An 18,144-nucleotide genomic window follows, 5' to 3' on the forward strand; every position below is an offset into this window, starting at 1 on the left:
ACAAATGAAATGTTGCAAACTGCCAATTTTACTTCCAGGTTGTGAGGCAAGAAAGAAAAATCAAACTATGAAGGGGGATGAACGTTGTTGCAGGTCCTCAGTCACCAAACGTGGCTTTTATCTCCATCATGGGTCAGAGCTGAGGAGAACCCTCCTTTCACAGGTTCTCCATCCTCCTCATGCTGAGATGGCAGAATGAACGGAACTCAGACACGTTCAAGTCATTTATAACCCAAACCTGCCTGCTGGTCCTTTGGTCTCCATGGTGCTGCTTATTCTCCCACAAACCCCTGAAACCACAGAATATCTGGAGTTGTACTGAGGTCAAATCAAACACACATCTGGACTTTATTTACTGAATCTATGTGACCTTAGATTAGATTTAGCAATATCAAAATAAAAGGGTCCCAAATACAAATGCACTTTTCTGGATATTTGTGATAACGTTAAACTATTCATCATCTTCCTTTCAAGTGTTGGTCGATCATAAAGTCCCAGTAGACCAGTAGTGAGTCACCAACCTTTCTGAAACTGAGCTACTTCATCCGTACGGTGTCATACGAAGGGCTACCGTTAACTTTACGTAATATGTTGTTAATGATTTTTAAATCTATGTAAATAGAACTATGATTAAAAAGGAAGAGAAATTCAATAAAATAGTATTTTAAATGCAGCTCACTGGAGCGTTTCGCCATTTTTTAACCAGGCTTGAGGACACTAAGTTGGTGTAGCCTTCTCCTGGTGCTGCATTGTGTTCAGGCAGAGCGGACGGCCCGTTTACGGTCTCACAACGCAGCGGTCGGGGGTTTGATTCCCAAACTGGAGACCTTTGCTTCGTTTTCTGCCCGTTTTACGTCTGAACACAGGATAAAAATCACCGGCGACACAAAGAAACCTCACAGTCAGGGTTGCAGCATCTTCATATCACTTTATTCTTCTTCAGCATCTGGAGATCGCACCGACAGGCTAACAGCAAGAATGTCACATTTTACATTTTATACGCACTTTACAAAACAAATATACACATAAAAAAATGACAGAGGCGTTTTTTTTTTTGTCCTCGTGGTGAATCAGCAGCGAGGAACCGGCGTCTGTCCTCGTCCAGCAAGCTGGACCCAAGCTGCAGAGAACCACTGATTGCATGTTACAGTAAAATGATTCAGGTTCTGCTGCAACGGGTCCGGGTCACTTCACCCCTTCATCCACGGCTCAGCTTAATGTTTTTCTAATGAGTGGAGATAAACGTGTTTAAATCCGCCGCATCTTTTAAAAATCAGCTGCCGGATGCTTACAGACGGATTTTAAATTTTTAACACTGAAGTGAAAAATGGAGACAAATTGGACCCGAAATATAAACCTGCGTCTTTTAAACTTAAAGGGAAGCAGGAAATCAAACGCCTCTTGAGCCAAAACCTTAAAGCTAGAGAACTGAAAATGACCCGATAACTCTTCAGTTTCCTAATTGGATTCAAATCTTAAGGTCCGTCTCAACAAAAGTAATCACACCTCCACCTTTCATCGCGGCTCGTCTCCAATTTAGCTTCATCAAACCACAAATTGTCCCAGATTCTTTCCCCCATTGGAGCAGATTTGTCTTATTTATTTCTAACTTCTTCTGGGTTCTGGAAACGCCGCTAGACTGGGTCTAACGCAGCGTCTAAAGAGTTTGGTTAATTTCTCTGGACCGATCCGGCTTTAGATCAAAGATCAACCATAAAGTGGGCCTGAAATTTGAGTCCAGTTGTATTTTAATCAAAGTTTTAGCTGCACTGTTCAGATTAAACGTCCGTCGTGGGATTTTAACGCTGCATCTCTTTATCGTTCTCTTACCGGAGTCTCTGGGAGCGACAAACGTTAATTCTGTCTGTTCTGACCCAAACTGCAAAGGTACCGAGTGATGAAGGGGTGAAGCGACCGACACCCACTGGAACCACACGGGGAACACGAGCAGACTAAAAACTAAAAATGCCTTCACATGATGAGCAGCAGAACCGTCTGGGTTCCGTAGAACCTCGGTACCGTTCTGCTCAACGCGAACATGATTCAAGAACAGCACGAGAACGACGATCCAGGCGGCGATGTCACACAGTGACAGGATGGACCCACGGTCACGTTTGCGCGCTCCAGCGGGCATCAGCCAATGGAATGTGGCGAAGACGGAGGGGGCGGGGCTTACGAGGCTCGGCCCGGTGAAGGTTCTGTGAGGAAGAGCGACGGCCACAAACAGAAACTTGGAATGATTCAAAAGGTGCCGGCAGCCGTTCCGCCTGGTCGGTGTTCCTCAGATGTTCAGGAGGAGTCTTTGATCCGACCAGAACCTTTCGGAGGACGCGGGTCGGCACTTTCTACAGAACCTGCAGCTGAGGAGAAACCCAAACAAACCCAGGCGACTGTTGGTCTGAATTCACAGCTTCAAGTCGTTTCTCATTTAAAAAAAGAAAATGAAAAAGTCGGACGTGAAAAAATGTCTCGGTTTGGCTCCGGATCGGCCCGTCAGAACCCGTCAGAACCTGGCAGAACCTGTCAGAACCTGGCCGACGGTCAGGATGTGCTGAGGTTTGAGGCTTTGGCAGCGGCTCTCACCGAGTCCAGGTTCCCTACGGACCCAAACAAACGTAGAACTGTGGATCTGCATGAGGGGGGCGTGGCGCCGCGCCGCCAGCTGGGTCAGCGAAGACGCAGCGTGATGACATCATCAGCTGATGGATGGCGGTACAAGCCACAGACGACGGGAGACGAGACGGAGGCAGGAAGGAAGGAGACGCGAGGACAGGCGGGCGGCGAGGCTCCATCCTGCTGCCCCTCAGAGTCCGGATGGAGGCGTGAAGCCGAGGAAGAGGAGGAGGAGGAGCGGATGTGAGACACCCACAGCTGCGGTTCTGAAGCGCATGCAGGACGCCGCAGAGGGAGGACGCCTCCTCCTCCTCCTCCTCCTCCTCCGCCTAGAAGCCGAAGTCAAAGACGATGCGCTCCTCAAAGATGGCGATGAGCAGCATGATGCTGAAGCCGGTCAGCATGCCGATGTTCTGCAGGACGAAGTGGCCCACTTGGCAGCGCTTGTGCTCCTCGCTGTCACCGTGGAGCATCTCCGGCAGCTGCGGACGACACAGGAGAGCAAGTGAGAAAGCGGCCGGCGGGGGGGGGGAGGACGGAAGCCCGGAGAGGCCCCAAAAAAACCCACCATGTCCACCAGCGCCACGTAGAGGAACATCCCTGCCGTGATGGCGAAGATCCAGTTGGTGACGTTGTGCGTGTACTGGCCCACGGCGGTGCCGATCACCATGCCCACGTAGGCCATGAGCGCCGACAGCAGGTTGTAGACGATGGCCTGCTTCACCGACATGCCGGCCTTCAGCAGGACCGCAAAGTCGCCTGGAAGCAGAAGCGCAGTTACAGAGTCAGCTGCACACAGGAAGCGGCGGAACCGTGGCGCCGAGGCGGAGCGGAACATTTTTCACAGCCAGGAAAACTGTAGTTCTAAGAGTGACAGGAATGCCAACCGGACCGGATTTCAGAAAACGGAGCGGTTCCTGATCCTGTTTCTCCACATTTTCAGACAAACTGTCTGACAAAAAGAGTCTAAGCAGCCAAACTGTCTGAGAACGCTTTAGATCTGCCGCCGCTGCAACACGCCCGACCCGAACGGTACCTCCAACCCGTCCAGAGCCGCGTCCGTCTTTACTGCTAGAAAAGCTCTCAGGGATCACAGAACCGAGTTTAATTGATAAAAACGAACAGAAATATGCTGAATGGGTTGTAAGGCAGATTATTGATCGACGCAGGAAAAAAAACAAAAAAAAAAAAAAACAGAGTGAGCACTCCTAATTCCCCCAAAGATCCCGTACGCCAGACTTTACATCGCAAAAAGGAACTAAAAGTACAATTTTCTTGAAATTTGTGTATTTTTCCTTGATTTGAGCAGGTAAATAAGACTATTTGCCAATGGAATAGGATTTTCGCACTTAAATAAGAACCAATTCATCTCCATCATCCATTTCAAGAGCAGTATATCTAATCATCTTATTTTAGGGGTAAAAATACTCATCCCATTGGCAAATAGTCTTACTTAGCTGCTCAAATCAGAGAAAAATACACAAATTTCAAGAAAATTTTAACTACTTTTAGTTCCTTTGTGCAGTGTACGTGAGATTTTTCATCCCATTTCAGACCCAGAACTATGTAACAACTTGAAGGTTGGCTTTAGGACAGAGCCCCTACGGCCTCGGCCCCCACAGAGAGCTTGAGCAGGGAGTCGGCAGCCAGACCGCCGCGGCGTGTCGTTGATTTAGGCTTCGTTCACACTGCAGGCCTTAATGCTCATTTTTTTTTGCGTGGTCGTTCACATTTTCAAATATATGCAACTTGTATGTGATCTCCTGTGTGAACTGAATTCATAAAACTTAAGTGTCCCGCATGCGCAGCTGAGGACGCGATGACGTCACACGTAGCAAAGCGTGCTCAGTGCTTGCAGAAGTAAACATGGATTATAATGCTGGTGGGCATTTTGTGATCTTTAATTTATTTTCTAACAGGAGCTTTCGCTCCATTGACTGCTCTCCTCTAGGGCTGAACAATTAATCGCATTTGCAATATAATCACAATTTGTGGCTATGTAACAATTAGTGAATTAGACGTATCCTTTAGGTGTTTGTAAAATGTTTAAAGTGGGTTCGCCTCCATGTGGAAGGAAAGAGCTGCAGCAGTGAGATAATCTAATTTTATTACTCGTTTTAGAGTTTATATAAACATACTTTTTTTTTTTATACCAGAAACGTTCAGGAATCTCGCCATAGAATTAAGTTCTGGTCAATCAGTTTAATACATAGACTTGCTTCTTGGTTGCACTTTATGTTCAACAAGGATTGATGTCCAAATCAATTAAAAGCTGTTCTCTTGAAAAATATTCTAAAAACACTAAGAATTCTTGTTTTAAACAGTCCTTGTTTATAAACATCTTTATCTAGAGGCCATTTTTGTTGCTTGTGGTTAATGCAGAGAAAAGTCTAAAAATTTAAATCACAATTTTGGTTGAAATATATCGTAGGCAAACCTCAATCGTTTCTGCTCCGAGTTCAGACGCAGCAGCTCTTTTAGCACCTGATCTGCACAGCGATGAAACAGATTGATTTGTTGTTTGTATACGTTTAAAAAGACATGATAAATTAAACTGAAAAAAAAATAATCATATTAAATCGCAATATTAAAGATACAAAAAAATGCAAATAGATTATTTTCCAAAATCGTTCAGCCCTACTCTCCTCACTGTTGTTTTTTTTTTACCGCTTTTGCATAGCAGGACGCAGATCAGTGACGTTTGTCGAGTCTCAGTGACGTACAGATCGGATGATTTAAAAAAAATCCGATCTGTGTTGTTCAGAGTGTCATGAAAAGATCAGATCCAGGTCGCATATCAGGCTGCGGTGTGAACGTAGCCTTAGAGGCTGAGCTCTGACGTCCCTGGGTCGGGTTCCAGTTTGCTGGGTCTCCTATGAGCTGACCGAGCATCAGAGCGTCCGGCACAACAAAACGCAGCGAAGCTCACCAGCTGTGGCAGATGTAACGTATTTACGTGGGTGTGGATCCATCCCGTCTTCAGGCAGCTGAAGCCGAGCTGCAGCTTCAACGGCTCTGATGTTCTGATTACGCGCCGCAGCCTTCCACCCTCTTCAATCACCGGCGGGCCAAACGCGAGGAGCGGCCGAGTCTCAGCGGAAACGCCCTGGATTTGAAGAGCTGAATGCCGAGAAGGAGGGGTGGCCTACATTTCCCGCGCCATGTACCAAGCGGCCTCTTTTCCTCGCTAATTACCAAAATGAATATATTAGCACTCCGCTCTCATCCATCAATCAGTGGCAGGAGGAAGAGGACCAGTCTGCACACTCCTCCTCGCCGCGCTTCCTGCTTCAGACACGCCTGCCGCCGCCTCATCTGCCGCAATTAACACACCCATCACTGCCAATTAGTCTCTCTCTGGGTGGCTGAAGAACCCTCATCGTCATAATCATCCTTTTTCCGCCCAGATGCGGGTCGGGGGACAGCTTTCTGCGCTCCAGACGAGCCTGATGAGCGCCACGGCAGAATCAAAGACAAAATTAGACGGAGACAAAGCGCCAGCGTCTTCTGGTGCGAAGCTGCAGTCGAGACATCTGGAAGCCGAGAGGCGAAAGCTGCGGAGAGCAGCACTTCACAGGTTTATCAAAATGTTTTAGTGCAACACGTTTCCTCCGCTTTCAGCTCACATTTTCCCTGATTAATAATAAATAAAGAACGATCAGCGCCGGACCAGAACTCGTGGCTTCCAGAACTTCTTCCTGCCGACGTGAAGCAGAGGAGGATGGAGGAGCTGCTGGATGCAGATGAGAGCTCTGGCAGCTGCATCACTTTACTCCAGACTCCATCCATCATGACGAGTCGTCTGGATGCTGACAGACGACGGTCAATAATCTGGGGAAACGGTTTTTTTTTAACGGTTCTGAGGACATCTGAGATCATAGAAGATGCTGCTTCCTAAGTTAGAGATGGACAGGAGGAGCAGCTCCAGCATCAGCCCATTTACCCCCCCCCCCTCTCCTGCTGTTTACACCACGTCTGCAGGTTAACAAGTCTGGGACCACTTACCGAGTTCATGAGGTAGTTCGTGGCAGAAAACGGCCACGGATGTGCTGATGCCTCCCGTTATGTTGGCGCTGAACGCTGCGCCTGTGGAGAAACGGTGGCATGGTCAACATTGTCCTGTAAAATGTTTCTGAAATTGGTGCATTTGTCCGTTATTTGAGCAGGTAAATAAGATTTTTGCACTGAAAATAGATATCATGCACTTGAAATAAGCTGATGGAGACCAGTTGTTGCTAATGATCGTATTTTAGGGTCAAAATACTCATTCAATTGGCAGAAAATCTTGTTTACCTGCTCAAATTGAGGACAAATAACGTATTTATAAACACCATCTTATTTTTTTTGGACTACAAGTCGCACGTTTTTTCATAGTTTTTGCCAATCCTGCAACTTCTATATCAATTTTAAATGGACCAGCATGAACCAAGGAGTAAACATTACCATCTATAGCCACAAGAGGGCGCTTCTAGCCTCATGACAACTATTCTGCTCCTTTACCACTTAAAATGTATTGAAACATTAAGTTAGTGAAACATTAAGTTATTGAAACATTAAGTTATATGGAACAAAGTCTGAACACGTGGGTTGTTTCACTGTTTCAGTATCTGAGACTGAGACAGAGCCCTGCTATTGGGCTGTATGTGAAGCTAACAGCAGCTAGCGCTAGCTTACAGCTCTGTTGTCTGGGCAAGTTACAACTTAGCTGATGCACTGAACTTTATTTTGCTCTCAAACATCCATATCTACTGTTAGCTTAGAATGTAGACTATTGATTACATTGTTTTTCATCTCAATTGTTTACATAAATCGCTGCTGCATCTTTATCCTTTACCCTGAAAAATACTGTGATTTTTAGAGTAATTTCTAGAGTGATTCTTTTCAAGCTGTATGCAAACGAAATGTCATTCTGTACGCACTTTGTGCATACAAAATGACAATAAATCTATCTATCTATCCATCCATCCATCCATCCAACCCCGGTATGCTCACCGTCTAATTTAGGCGTAGTTTTGACAACTTTCAGTGTAACGTTAGGCTGATGTGCGATGGATAAAACCTTGCTGGTCAGAGCTGCTAATTTACCCCATTCATCCTCCCAGGTATATTCCATGTTATTTAGCCAGTTGTCGACTCAGCTGTGCAATTTAGTAAATTAACCAGATTAAATGTCGGTTTTTAGTCTTGGATTGTGTGAAATAAATGTCTAAATACATTTTTTCCTCTTTATGACACATTTTTTGACTGATGCAACCTATATTCCGGTCTGTAAAATACGGTACGCTGATTTAAAGAGGAAGGACTTCAGGTCCGTCTGACTCCTCACCGATAGCCAGGCCGTCGCTGAAGTTGTGCATGCCGTCTCCCATTATGACCATCCAGGCGATGCTGGCGATCCCGGCGTCCTTCATCTCCTGGTCCGAGTGGCAGTTCCCTCCGTGGGAGTGTCCGTGGCCGTGGGAGTGGGAGTGCCGGTGCTTCCTGGGTTTCAGGACGGGGACCTTGGTGGGGGAGCCGGGGACCCGCTGGGGGTCCGTGGGCGTCAGCGGGGTGGTGTTGGTGGGCGAGTCGGGCGTCTGGAGATCTGTGAGCTGCGTGTCGTTGTGGGTGTTGTCGCAGGACACAGTCGAGTTGTCCGGGTCTGAACGAAGGAAGCGAAACGTCAGCGGCGGGCCGAGCTGATGGAGAACACACCTGAGTGTCTGAGCACCTCTCACCTTCGTTGAGGGGCTTCAGGTTCAGCCACTCTGCGTCCGAGCGCCGGTTCAGCGTGTGATCCGACAGCTTCCTGCCGATCTTCCGCTCCTCGTTCTCACGCCTCGATTCCTGCGAGCAGAGAGGAGCCACAGACACGCGTCAGCTTTCAGGTAGGGCTGAACAATTAATCGCATTTTCAATATAATCGTGATTTAAAAAAAACGCAGATGTCTGCAATTTTTGGCTATGTAACAATTAGGGAATTAGACACGTCCTTTAGGTGTCAGTAAAATGTTTAACATGGTAGGGAAGACAGTTGCAGCAGTGAGATAATCTAATTTTATTACTTGTTTTAGAGTTTGTATAATCATACAAAGCATTAAGTACTGGTCAATCAGTTTAATACATAGACTTACTTGTTGGTTGGACTTTGCACTTTATGTTCAACAAGGATTGATGTCCAATTAAATTAAAAGCTCTTCTTTTAAATAATATTCTGATCAATAGAAACATTAAAAGTTCATGTTTAAAATAGTCCTTGTTGACAAACATCTTTATTTAGAGGCTATTTTTGTTTTTTGCGGAGAAAAGTCAAAATTGCAATTGAAATATATCGTAGGCAGAATGCAATCATTTCTGCTCCGAGTTTGGATGCTGCGGGTCTTTTAGCAACTAATCCACATGGCGAGGAAACAAATTGATTTGTTGTTTGTATATATTTAAAACACATGATAAATTAAACTGGGAAAAAAATGCATTAAATCGCAATATTAAGAAAAATAAATAAAAAAAATTAAAATTGCAATTAGATTTTCCAAAATCGTTCAGCCCTACTTTCAGGGCGTGGCCGGCCAGCAGCGGCGCGGCGCGCTCGGCTCACCCGCTGGTCCTTGTAGTGCTTGAACATGCCGATGCAATGCTCGATGATGAAGAGGAGGTAGATGCCGGCCAGCGCGGTCAGACCCTTCCACACGCCGTCGAAGTCCGTGGCCAGATCGGTGCTGTTGCCGGCGTCGTGCTCGCCGTGGTCGTGTTGCCCCTGGGACTGCAGAGAGGAACCAAGGTCAGCGCCACCTGCTGGTCATTAAAACTGCACAACCTCACCCAGCATCGCTCTGCTCAGCAGGCTCACAGCTCTAAACCTTTAAAAAGGTGTTTTTATAGCTTTTTATAGCTTCATCTAAGTTTTATCTTCTTCAAACGTGTGTTTAAGAGTTAAGGTTTGCCTTCATGCGTTTAACTGGAAACTAAAACATGTTTTTTTTTTTCAAAAAAAAAAAAAACATGTTTTTTTTAACAAAATTCCTGAATGTTATCATTTAAATATTTTAAAAAGTTTCCAATTTTTCCTGCTTCAAGCCCTAAAACTGCACCAAGCTCTAGATCGATGGTCGAGTGGACGCATCTTTTAATTAAATTCACAACATAAAAGCAATTCTTAGAACGTCCGATGTCCAAGTCGGTGGCACCCAAGAAAATCCAGGAACACAAAATATTCCATATTTTCTACTTTTCTTTGGGCTGGACGATAATTCAATAACATCAATGACAGAAAGAAAGGGTCAATAAAAAGTTCAACAGAATAACAGTTTTCCTTCCTTTTACATTCTAGCCCTATAGGTTAATATTACTTGTTTAAATCCGCCCAACCAATCACAACGCAGACCCAGGAACTAAGCTCCGCCCCCTTCAAAGAGTTCAGAGAGCACACGTTCTTTTTTCTTTTTTTAAAAACTTGCATTGTTGGTAAAAAGTTGATTAAATAATGGGATGATTTTGAATTCAGTGTTTGTGTCTGTCTCTAAAAATAGGTTGCTAAGCAACAGCATAAAATGGCCAGGGCTGCTCTTTTTGTTTTTGCATTTGTTGATAATTATCGGTCAATACGATTCATATTTTAATCGATATGCTTCTCTTTCTAGCCGGTTCTGCTGTTTAAGTTATTTTTGCAGACGGACCGCTGATCGCTGATATGATGAGCAGCACAAACATTTCCCCCCCCCCCCCCCCACAAAGCTCCAGGTAACAAACAGCCGATTAGATCGATGTTCTGCGGTTCCGGCCCCGGCGAGGAAGACTCACGTGAGGCAGCAGGTGAAGCAGAGCGTCTCCGCTGAGCGTGCCCACCGCCAGCGCCACCAGGAAGGTGAGCAGGAACTTGAAGCAGGACTGCTTGAGGATGGGAACGAGAACCACGCCGAGGAGCGAGAGCAGGCTGATGATGGTGATGGACACGAAGCCCCAGATCCACACCCACACTGCACAGAGGAAGAGTCCGGTGACGAAGGTGTGGAGAGAAGCAGAACAGAGGAAACGACAGGAATCAGAAAATAATTAAACGGTGACAGAATAAAGAGACAAACAGATTCCTGCTCCTGCAGAGTCACGTCTGGGTTTTAAAATCCCAACATTTACGTCAGCCGCCCGGCGGAGTAAAGTCTGCAACCTGTGGCTCTTAATTACTACAAATTATGTTTTTTATCATGGTATTTAAATGTAATAACGATAATAAATGCAGGTTTTAGCCAGTTTTTCTTTTCTTGGAATAATTGCTTTTAATTTTCACAACAGAATGATGCTAAAAGTGCCGGTAATATTTCATTTTAAACCTCAGAACAGACATAAAAAGTGCGTTTCTTTAACGATGATAACATGTTTCCTACAGTAGATCTTCATCACAAATTATAATTTGTCTTTTTTCAAAAGGCCAGGCAACGTTTGCGGCTCTGAACCTTCCTCCCAGAGGGCATCAGTCAGCGCGTCCTTGTGATGACGTGACGCCTGGAGCAAAAAGCACAATGTGACATTTCTGCTGCCCCCCCCCCCCGTCATTTTTCATCCAGGGCTGCAGACGTGAGGAAGAGGAAACGTGAGGAAGAGGAAACGGTTAGCGGTCGGTTAAAGTGTCGGCCGTCGCCTCGCCGGGGAGAGGAGTTTGTGATACTCCTGTCAGAGACGACCGCAGGTTTAATGTAGGATGAAACTCAACGTCACAGCGACGTTCAGCCGAGGAGCAGCAGAACCAGCAGCTCCGCCGACCTGGACCGAGCCCGTCCTGATCCGTTTCCTTCTCGTCTTCCTCCTCTTATCGTTTCAGAAGCAGTGCCGATTCAATACCAGCTTCTTTTTTATCGTCTCCGACTCAAAAAAAAGAAAATAATCCACCCGGAATGGAACCAGAAACTGCATCCTTTCAGTCTGGGCGACCGTTTGCTCCAGAGTCCCCCGGCAGAAATCAATCAGAAGTAGCAGGAAGTCAAGCCGACAAACCCAGAAGTGGTTCTGGAAACTTTTAAATCTGCCCCGATTTCTCCCCCAAACTGGATTCTTTAACGTTTAATCAGCTCAGGCGATATTTTACATCAATATATTTAATCTGGAAGCTGAAGATCCGTTTGTTTAACCTCCTTTCTCCATCGATTTGGTGGCCGATCTTTCTTTCTGTTTGCTTATTTAAACCACTAAAGAAAATATCTTATTGTGATCAACAATGTTTAGAAGCCTTGACTATGTTTACTTGGATTTCTAGGAGGGTAAATAGATCTTAATAGGAGAAAAATACAGAATTATCTTCTTTTAGATCAGGGGTGTCAAACTCGTTTTGGTTGAGGGGCCGCATTCAGCTTAATCTGATCTCAAGAGGGCCACACGCGTTAACTAATTGCAAGATTAAATAGAACTAATAAATGTGGACTTGTTGATTTTTATATTAAATTAATTCACTTTTACACATATTTACACTTTTACATATATTATGAATAACCTCAGTGTTTTTAAGAAAAGTATGTGCAATTTCAACAATACTTTTACTCAGTTAAACATTTACTTACACATTATGCATAAGAACTGATCACAGTGATTGTACAATGTTGAAAAACATTTATTCACATTTTTTGGAACTTAAAAACCCTGTCCTACATGAAAAAATACATCAAACAGATAAAAATTAAGAAATGATTTAAATTTTTCCACACCTGAAGCTTAATCTGCTAATTAAAACACAGCGCTCGTGGACAATATAGGAACTGCAGATTTTCAATTAAACGAAGTACATGTTTTTTTCAATAATTGTTTTATCATTCTGTTCCTTTTATCTCCTTTCTTTCACCTTTTGTTTTTTCTTCTTCTTGTTCTTCCTTTCCTCTCCTACTTTCCCATTGTAGTGTCCATATCATTTGAGATATTCCCCGCATGAATCATAATAAAACTATTCACATTCATAAATCAAGCGGAGCGCTATGGCAAAAGCAGTGCTGCTCCACTGGTGAAAGTCAAATCTGATGAACTCTTTTTGGCATTAAGACAAGAATTATTATTGCCACATTGCCAGACAGGACACTGGGGAAAAAAAAAAAAAAAAAAAAAAAAAAAAAAAAAAAAAAAATATATATATGTATTTTTTTTTTTTTTTAATAATGATAATGCATTTAGCCACAGGGCCGGACAAAATTGTTCGGTGGGCCGGATCCGGCCCGCGGGCCGTATGTTTGACACCCCTGTTTAAGGTCTACGATAAAGAGTGCTGCGTGTGAAGAGAATCCCTCCACACTAGCATAGAAAAGACTTGCATGTTAATTTCTACTAACAGCTCATTAGTCTTTATATTAATGAGTTTGAAGGCCAAAGCTGCAACAACGAGCAGCTTTTTGTTCAAAGGTGGACGTGAAACTCTGTAAAAGTTGCTGATGTGATCACTTGGCGGTTTGCTGCATGCAAACATCGTCGTTAAGGGGGACGAGCGTCACAGGTAACCTTCACACCGGCCCGTCTCTGCCGCACAGAGAACGGGTTTAACAGCTCGCTGCCTTCCTATTTGTCGCCATCAGAGCGAGCAGCCCTGAGAGGCAACTGTACATCAGGCAGACAGTCCATCACCCCCCCCCCCTCCTCACACTCACGCAGCTCATTACCTCGGTGCAGGTGTGGCTCGGAGGTGTGCGGAGGGGCTGCAGCAGAGCGACGCAAGCCGGCGATAAAAAGGAACAGACGAGCAGAAACGGAGGCCGACCGGTTCGCGGCTTCTCTCCAATTACACGTCTCCTGTGAGCCGTGGCTCAGAGAAATGGCCCGCGGTGTCGCTTAGGCTCCCCCCTAATTGGCTCGGCAAAGAGAGGAGGAGGGAGAGCCGGGGAGAAGGAGCGGCACATTTTCCTGAGCTCCCCCGCGAAGGCCGGCAGGGGGTAGATGATCGGCCGGCTCCGCAGCGTTTCCTCATGTCTGCGCTGCGATCGAGGCGCCGCCGCTCCTCGCCATCCAACTCCTCTGGTTCCCCGCTAATGAGGAGCCGCGGATGGCCTTTTGACTTGTTTGTGCCGTCTCTCTTGTCATCATTACCATTTTTACGACTATAGCGGGGGCCCGCCTGAGGCTCGCGTTACGCCGGGGCCCTCCAGAGGCGAACGTGTTTAATAATTTAACATCCTCACAACTGAACTTAAGTGTCTGCTGCTTTATTCCACGCCCGCCGAAGTAAAACAGAACAAAAAAAAAGCGTTAAAGTTCAAATCGTTGCAGCTGCAATGATTATCTGTCAGAGACGGCAGACTTTTCACCACTAATTCTCATTAAATTAGGTTGAGCGGATCATTTTATGACCCCCCTCATGTTCCAAGGTGCTCAATGTTGATGAGCACCTTGATGGCTTCACAACTTCCAGAAAACTTCACATTCAACTAAAAATCAGACGTGAAATATGCAACATTTAAAAAAAAAAAAGGCCCAAATTCTGCTGTTTGCTTAGCCAGGCTGACTGATTACTGGTTCTGGTCTTATCTGTATAAAACGCTTATGGTTTTATGAGTTTTATTTCTTGAACTTGTCACTCATTAACCGTGGAATCGCTGTGCTGTCCCGTGCTAAAGGCTAATAAACAAAGGTCATCACACCAAGCCGCTCGTCTGAATCTTATGTTACTGAAAGTTTATTTGTTGTTACAACTAAGACTTTTGATAAAAGGAGTGAGCGGTGAACCTTTAACAAGCTGGGTGGGTTTTATTACTCGTTACATTGAATGGAGAGCAGTGCTCCAGATAAAATACAGCTAATATTACACATCAGCTAATCAGACATATGCAGACCTCTCTCTGCGTTTTTAACCGACCAGACATGGAAGTAGAGACGTTTTGCTTTGGTTAAAAAAGGAGGAGTGTCGACACCTTATTGTTCAGTTAATGGGTTAAAAACAGAAGAAAAACACGCAACGTTCCTCTCGTGATTGTTTCAACATACCAAGATTGCCTGATATGAGGAGAATCACTTCTTTTTAAAAGCCATTCACAACATTTACGCTCAATATGGCACCTTCTCAACAAGTAAACGGCAATGCCATGTGTGACGTGTGCAGGCAGCGAAATGCGTGTGTCACACGGTCATTGTGTGAGTTAAATGCCCTACGCATCAGCAAGTTAGACAATGTTACCAAAATATTACTAAAAATGTTGGCATTGTAGCTAAAAATGTTGGCATTGTAGCTAAAAATTTTAGCATTGTAGCTAAGGATGGTAAGCTGATGTTAGCATAGCAAACATTGTTAGCTATAGTATGACATGCTATTAGCAGTGCTTTGGGCTAATGCTAACACACTACCCAACTTTAGTATAGCTGATACGCTTCTAAAATGCTAACATGTGAATGTTGGTTGCTAGCAGCAGTGAAAAGGATGGCATGTGCGTATTTGTCACAATCGTTTTGGCTAACATTAGCTAACATGCTACCATTAGCTCACTAGCCAATACTAAATGTGAACATTAGGGCACAAAAGATATGGTTTGGCATAAATAGCAATATGCTAATGGTAAAATGTTTGCTAAGGTTAGCTTTTCCCAAAATCTTGCTTTTTCCTTTGTCTCTAAAGACCCAGGGTGATGGATTTTGGGCCCCAACTCACCCACCAAACCCCCCTAATGATGCTGGGCAGTAAGTACACACCAAGCGTGCACCATCAAAATTCCCTCTGGAGTTTTCTGGATTAATTTTATATCGCTGATCAAAATATGTTCTATACTGTGGACCGTCCAAATCAACATCGGCGCTTCTTTATTGTCAAACTGCTTCTGCTGTTACAATCGCCTCAAAATTCGTATCTAAACTGTTTAAATTTCAGCGTTAAATCATCCTTTGGTCATCAAGAATCGTATATTCTCAACATCGGCAGCCTATTTGCACCTTCATCAAATAGTCAACTCTCATTCCGAGAACGATGTTCTTAAAACGAAACTAAAGAACATATTAACTAAGGAGCCAACCCTGCGGCTCTGTGTCGTTTCTTTCAGAGGTTATAGTGAACTGCCTTAATGCAGAATGTTGGCGAGGTCTGAAGATTTTAAGCTTTCACTCCATCGCCGACCGACCGGACAGGCGTTTGGCGTCTCACCAGAGCTGACGGGCTCCAGGGCCTCCTGCTCCACATCCATCTTATGGTAATGGCGGATGCAGACGCGTCTGTCGATCTGGTAGAGCAGGGCGGGGCACAGGAAGGTGAACTCAGTGGGGGAGATGACGGAGTCCAGGTGCAAGCCGTAGTAGGTGAGGAGCTGAGTCAGGTTCAGACACTGGGTGGAAATCGGTAAAAAGTGAATGAACACTGGGAACAAACCAGAAACGTGTTGGATCGAACATTATAAAAACCCTTTCTGACCCCTCAGAGTAAATCAGGGGGAGGTCCTACCTCCTCGTGTTGGTGCGTCAGTCCGCCCGCGTGTTCTGTAAGCTCCGGTGAAGCTCCAGCCGCAGCCGCCGGCCCCGGGGCCTCTCTCTTGTCTTTATGGGAGTGACTCGGGTCATGTTGGTGGTGATGGTCATGACCGTGTTGGTGTTCATGGTCTCCAGACTGCGGCGGTTCGGAGGAAGGGAACTTGTTGGGTCTTGGCTGGTTCCTGGCCTTTCCCGACTTCCTGGTCCTCTTTGGTGGACTTGTCGGGGTCACCGGCGGCTCGGGGTGCGCCGTCTGGTGGTGACCGTGGTGGTGGTGGTCGCCGCTGTGGTTCCTGAGGCCCTGATGGGCTCTGGAGGTAAGGTCTTTGTGGTTAGACTGGACCTCTGTTTGCTGGTGTTGATGGTCTTCGTCGTGGTTGTGGTCGTGGGTGCCGTGATCGTCAGAATGTTTCTGGTGCCCACCCCGTGTGTCTCTGTGATCGTGGTCCTGCTTTGTGGGCCCGCCGGGCTCTGGACTGGAAGCGGTGGTGTGGCTGCAGCGTGTGGGGACCTGTTCTGCGTGTGGAAGGTGGGGATGGGACTTGTGGTCGTGATGGTCGTGACTGTGGACCTCGCCGGAGGACGAGTGTGAGTGAAGCCCTTCCTGCACGTCCAGCAGGTCCAGGTGGGCTACGTGGTCGTGGCCCAGATCCTCGTGGTCCACACCTACCAACTTAACTTCCCCCAGACCCAGACTGAAGAGCAGACTCTGGAATCCATGGAAGTCCAAGCGATCCTTTTGCCCGTAGCGCCTGAACAGCTGCTGGATGTAGAAACGCTGCTCTTCCTCTAGGGGCCCCACGTCAGCACCGTTGGACTCGGGGGACGCCGTGGGGGATCGTACGTACGGAGCCTCGGAAATCTGCAGGTCGCTGTGCTGGTGTCCGTCACTCGTGTGGTCATGGCCTTCCACGTGGCAGTGGTTGCAGTGATGGAAGATGAAGGTGAGCACACACAGGAAGCAGAATTTGGTGTGTGCGTGCACTCGCATTTCGTCCTCTTTAGTGGTCACCTGTGGAGGCAGAGAGCACGTCACTTCACCGGCACAGTGGTGCTCAGAGGAGGCAACAATACCAGTTCAGAGTAATACTCAGGCAAACAATTCAGTGACACAAAAACAGTAAAGCGCTTAAATGCTGACCTACTGATGCAATACTTCACTCATAAACGCTGAAATGCTGATGCAGACATGCATTGACCCACTGAAGTTGGTAGGGACTGCTTCACTGACGCTCCAACACACTGAACCACTGAGGAACCGGCTCACTGATGAACCGCTGAGGAACCGACTCACCGACGAACCACCGAGGAACCGACTCACCGATGAACCACCGAGGAACCGACGAACCACCGATGAACTGACTTACTGATGAACTGGCTCACTGAAGCAATCACTGATGAACTGGCTCACTGAAGCAATCACTGATGAACTGGCTCACTGAAGCAATCACTGATGAACTGGCTCACTGAAGCAATCACTGATGAACTGGCTCACTGAAGCAATCACTGATGAACTGGCTCACTGAAGCAATCACTGATGAACTGGCTCACTGAAGCAATCACTGATGAACTGGCTCACTGAAGCAATCACTGATGAACTGGCTCACTGAAGCAATCACTGATGAACTGGCTCACTGAACCACCATTGATGAACTGGCTCACTGAACCACCACTGATGAACTGGCTCACTGAACCACCACTGATGAACTGGCTCACTGAACCACCACTGATGAACCGGCTCACTGAACCACCACTGATGAACCGGCTCACTGAACCACCACTGATGAACCGGCTCACTGAACCACCACTGATGAACCGGCTCACTGAACCACCACTGATGAACCGGCTAACTGAACCACCACTGATGAACTGACTCACTGAACCGCCACTGACGAACTGGCTCACTGAACCAATGACAAACTGATGCACTGACTCACAAAAATGCCGACCCATTGAAGCAGTGACTCACTGATTCAATTATTGAAATGATGCACTAATGCAAGGACTCAGTGATGAACCTACAGCCGGACAAAGTGGTGAACCGACTCACTGACACACGGCAGAATAAAGAGTCTCCGCATCAAATGTGGAGCCGGCAGGAGAATTTAGATAACAAGCCTGCAGAAAAACTTCCAACGCTGC

The 18,144-nt window shown here is 46.1% G+C and overlaps 1 protein-coding gene across 3 annotated transcripts in view; it reads right to left on the reverse strand.

The window, feature by feature from the left end:
• Positions 1 to 908: 908 nt before the first annotated feature.
• slc39a10 (solute carrier family 39 member 10) overlaps positions 909 to 18,144 on the reverse strand; it is a 40,017-nt gene continuing 22,781 nt past the window's right edge. For all 3 annotated transcript variants that reach the window (XM_036139617.1, XM_036139619.1, XM_036139618.1), the window contains exons 2-10: positions 15,977 to 17,014; positions 15,683 to 15,860; positions 10,393 to 10,568; positions 9,191 to 9,355; positions 8,331 to 8,439; positions 7,940 to 8,254; positions 6,619 to 6,699; positions 3,182 to 3,372; positions 909 to 3,095 (exon numbers count right to left, since the gene is read on the reverse strand). In XM_036139617.1, coding sequence (XP_035995510.1) covers positions 2,943 to 3,095; positions 3,182 to 3,372; positions 6,619 to 6,699; positions 7,940 to 8,254; positions 8,331 to 8,439; positions 9,191 to 9,355; positions 10,393 to 10,568; positions 15,683 to 15,860; positions 15,977 to 16,993 — 2,385 coding nt within the window. In that variant the 5' untranslated portion in view covers positions 16,994 to 17,014 and the 3' untranslated portion in view covers positions 909 to 2,942. The remainder of the gene's footprint in view (positions 3,096 to 3,181; positions 3,373 to 6,618; positions 6,700 to 7,939; positions 8,255 to 8,330; positions 8,440 to 9,190; positions 9,356 to 10,392; positions 10,569 to 15,682; positions 15,861 to 15,976; positions 17,015 to 18,144) is intronic.

This window comes from Fundulus heteroclitus, chromosome 7, assembly GCF_011125445.2.
Source record: "Fundulus heteroclitus isolate FHET01 chromosome 7, MU-UCD_Fhet_4.1, whole genome shotgun sequence".
Lineage (NCBI taxonomy): Eukaryota > Metazoa > Chordata > Actinopteri > Cyprinodontiformes > Fundulidae > Fundulus > Fundulus heteroclitus.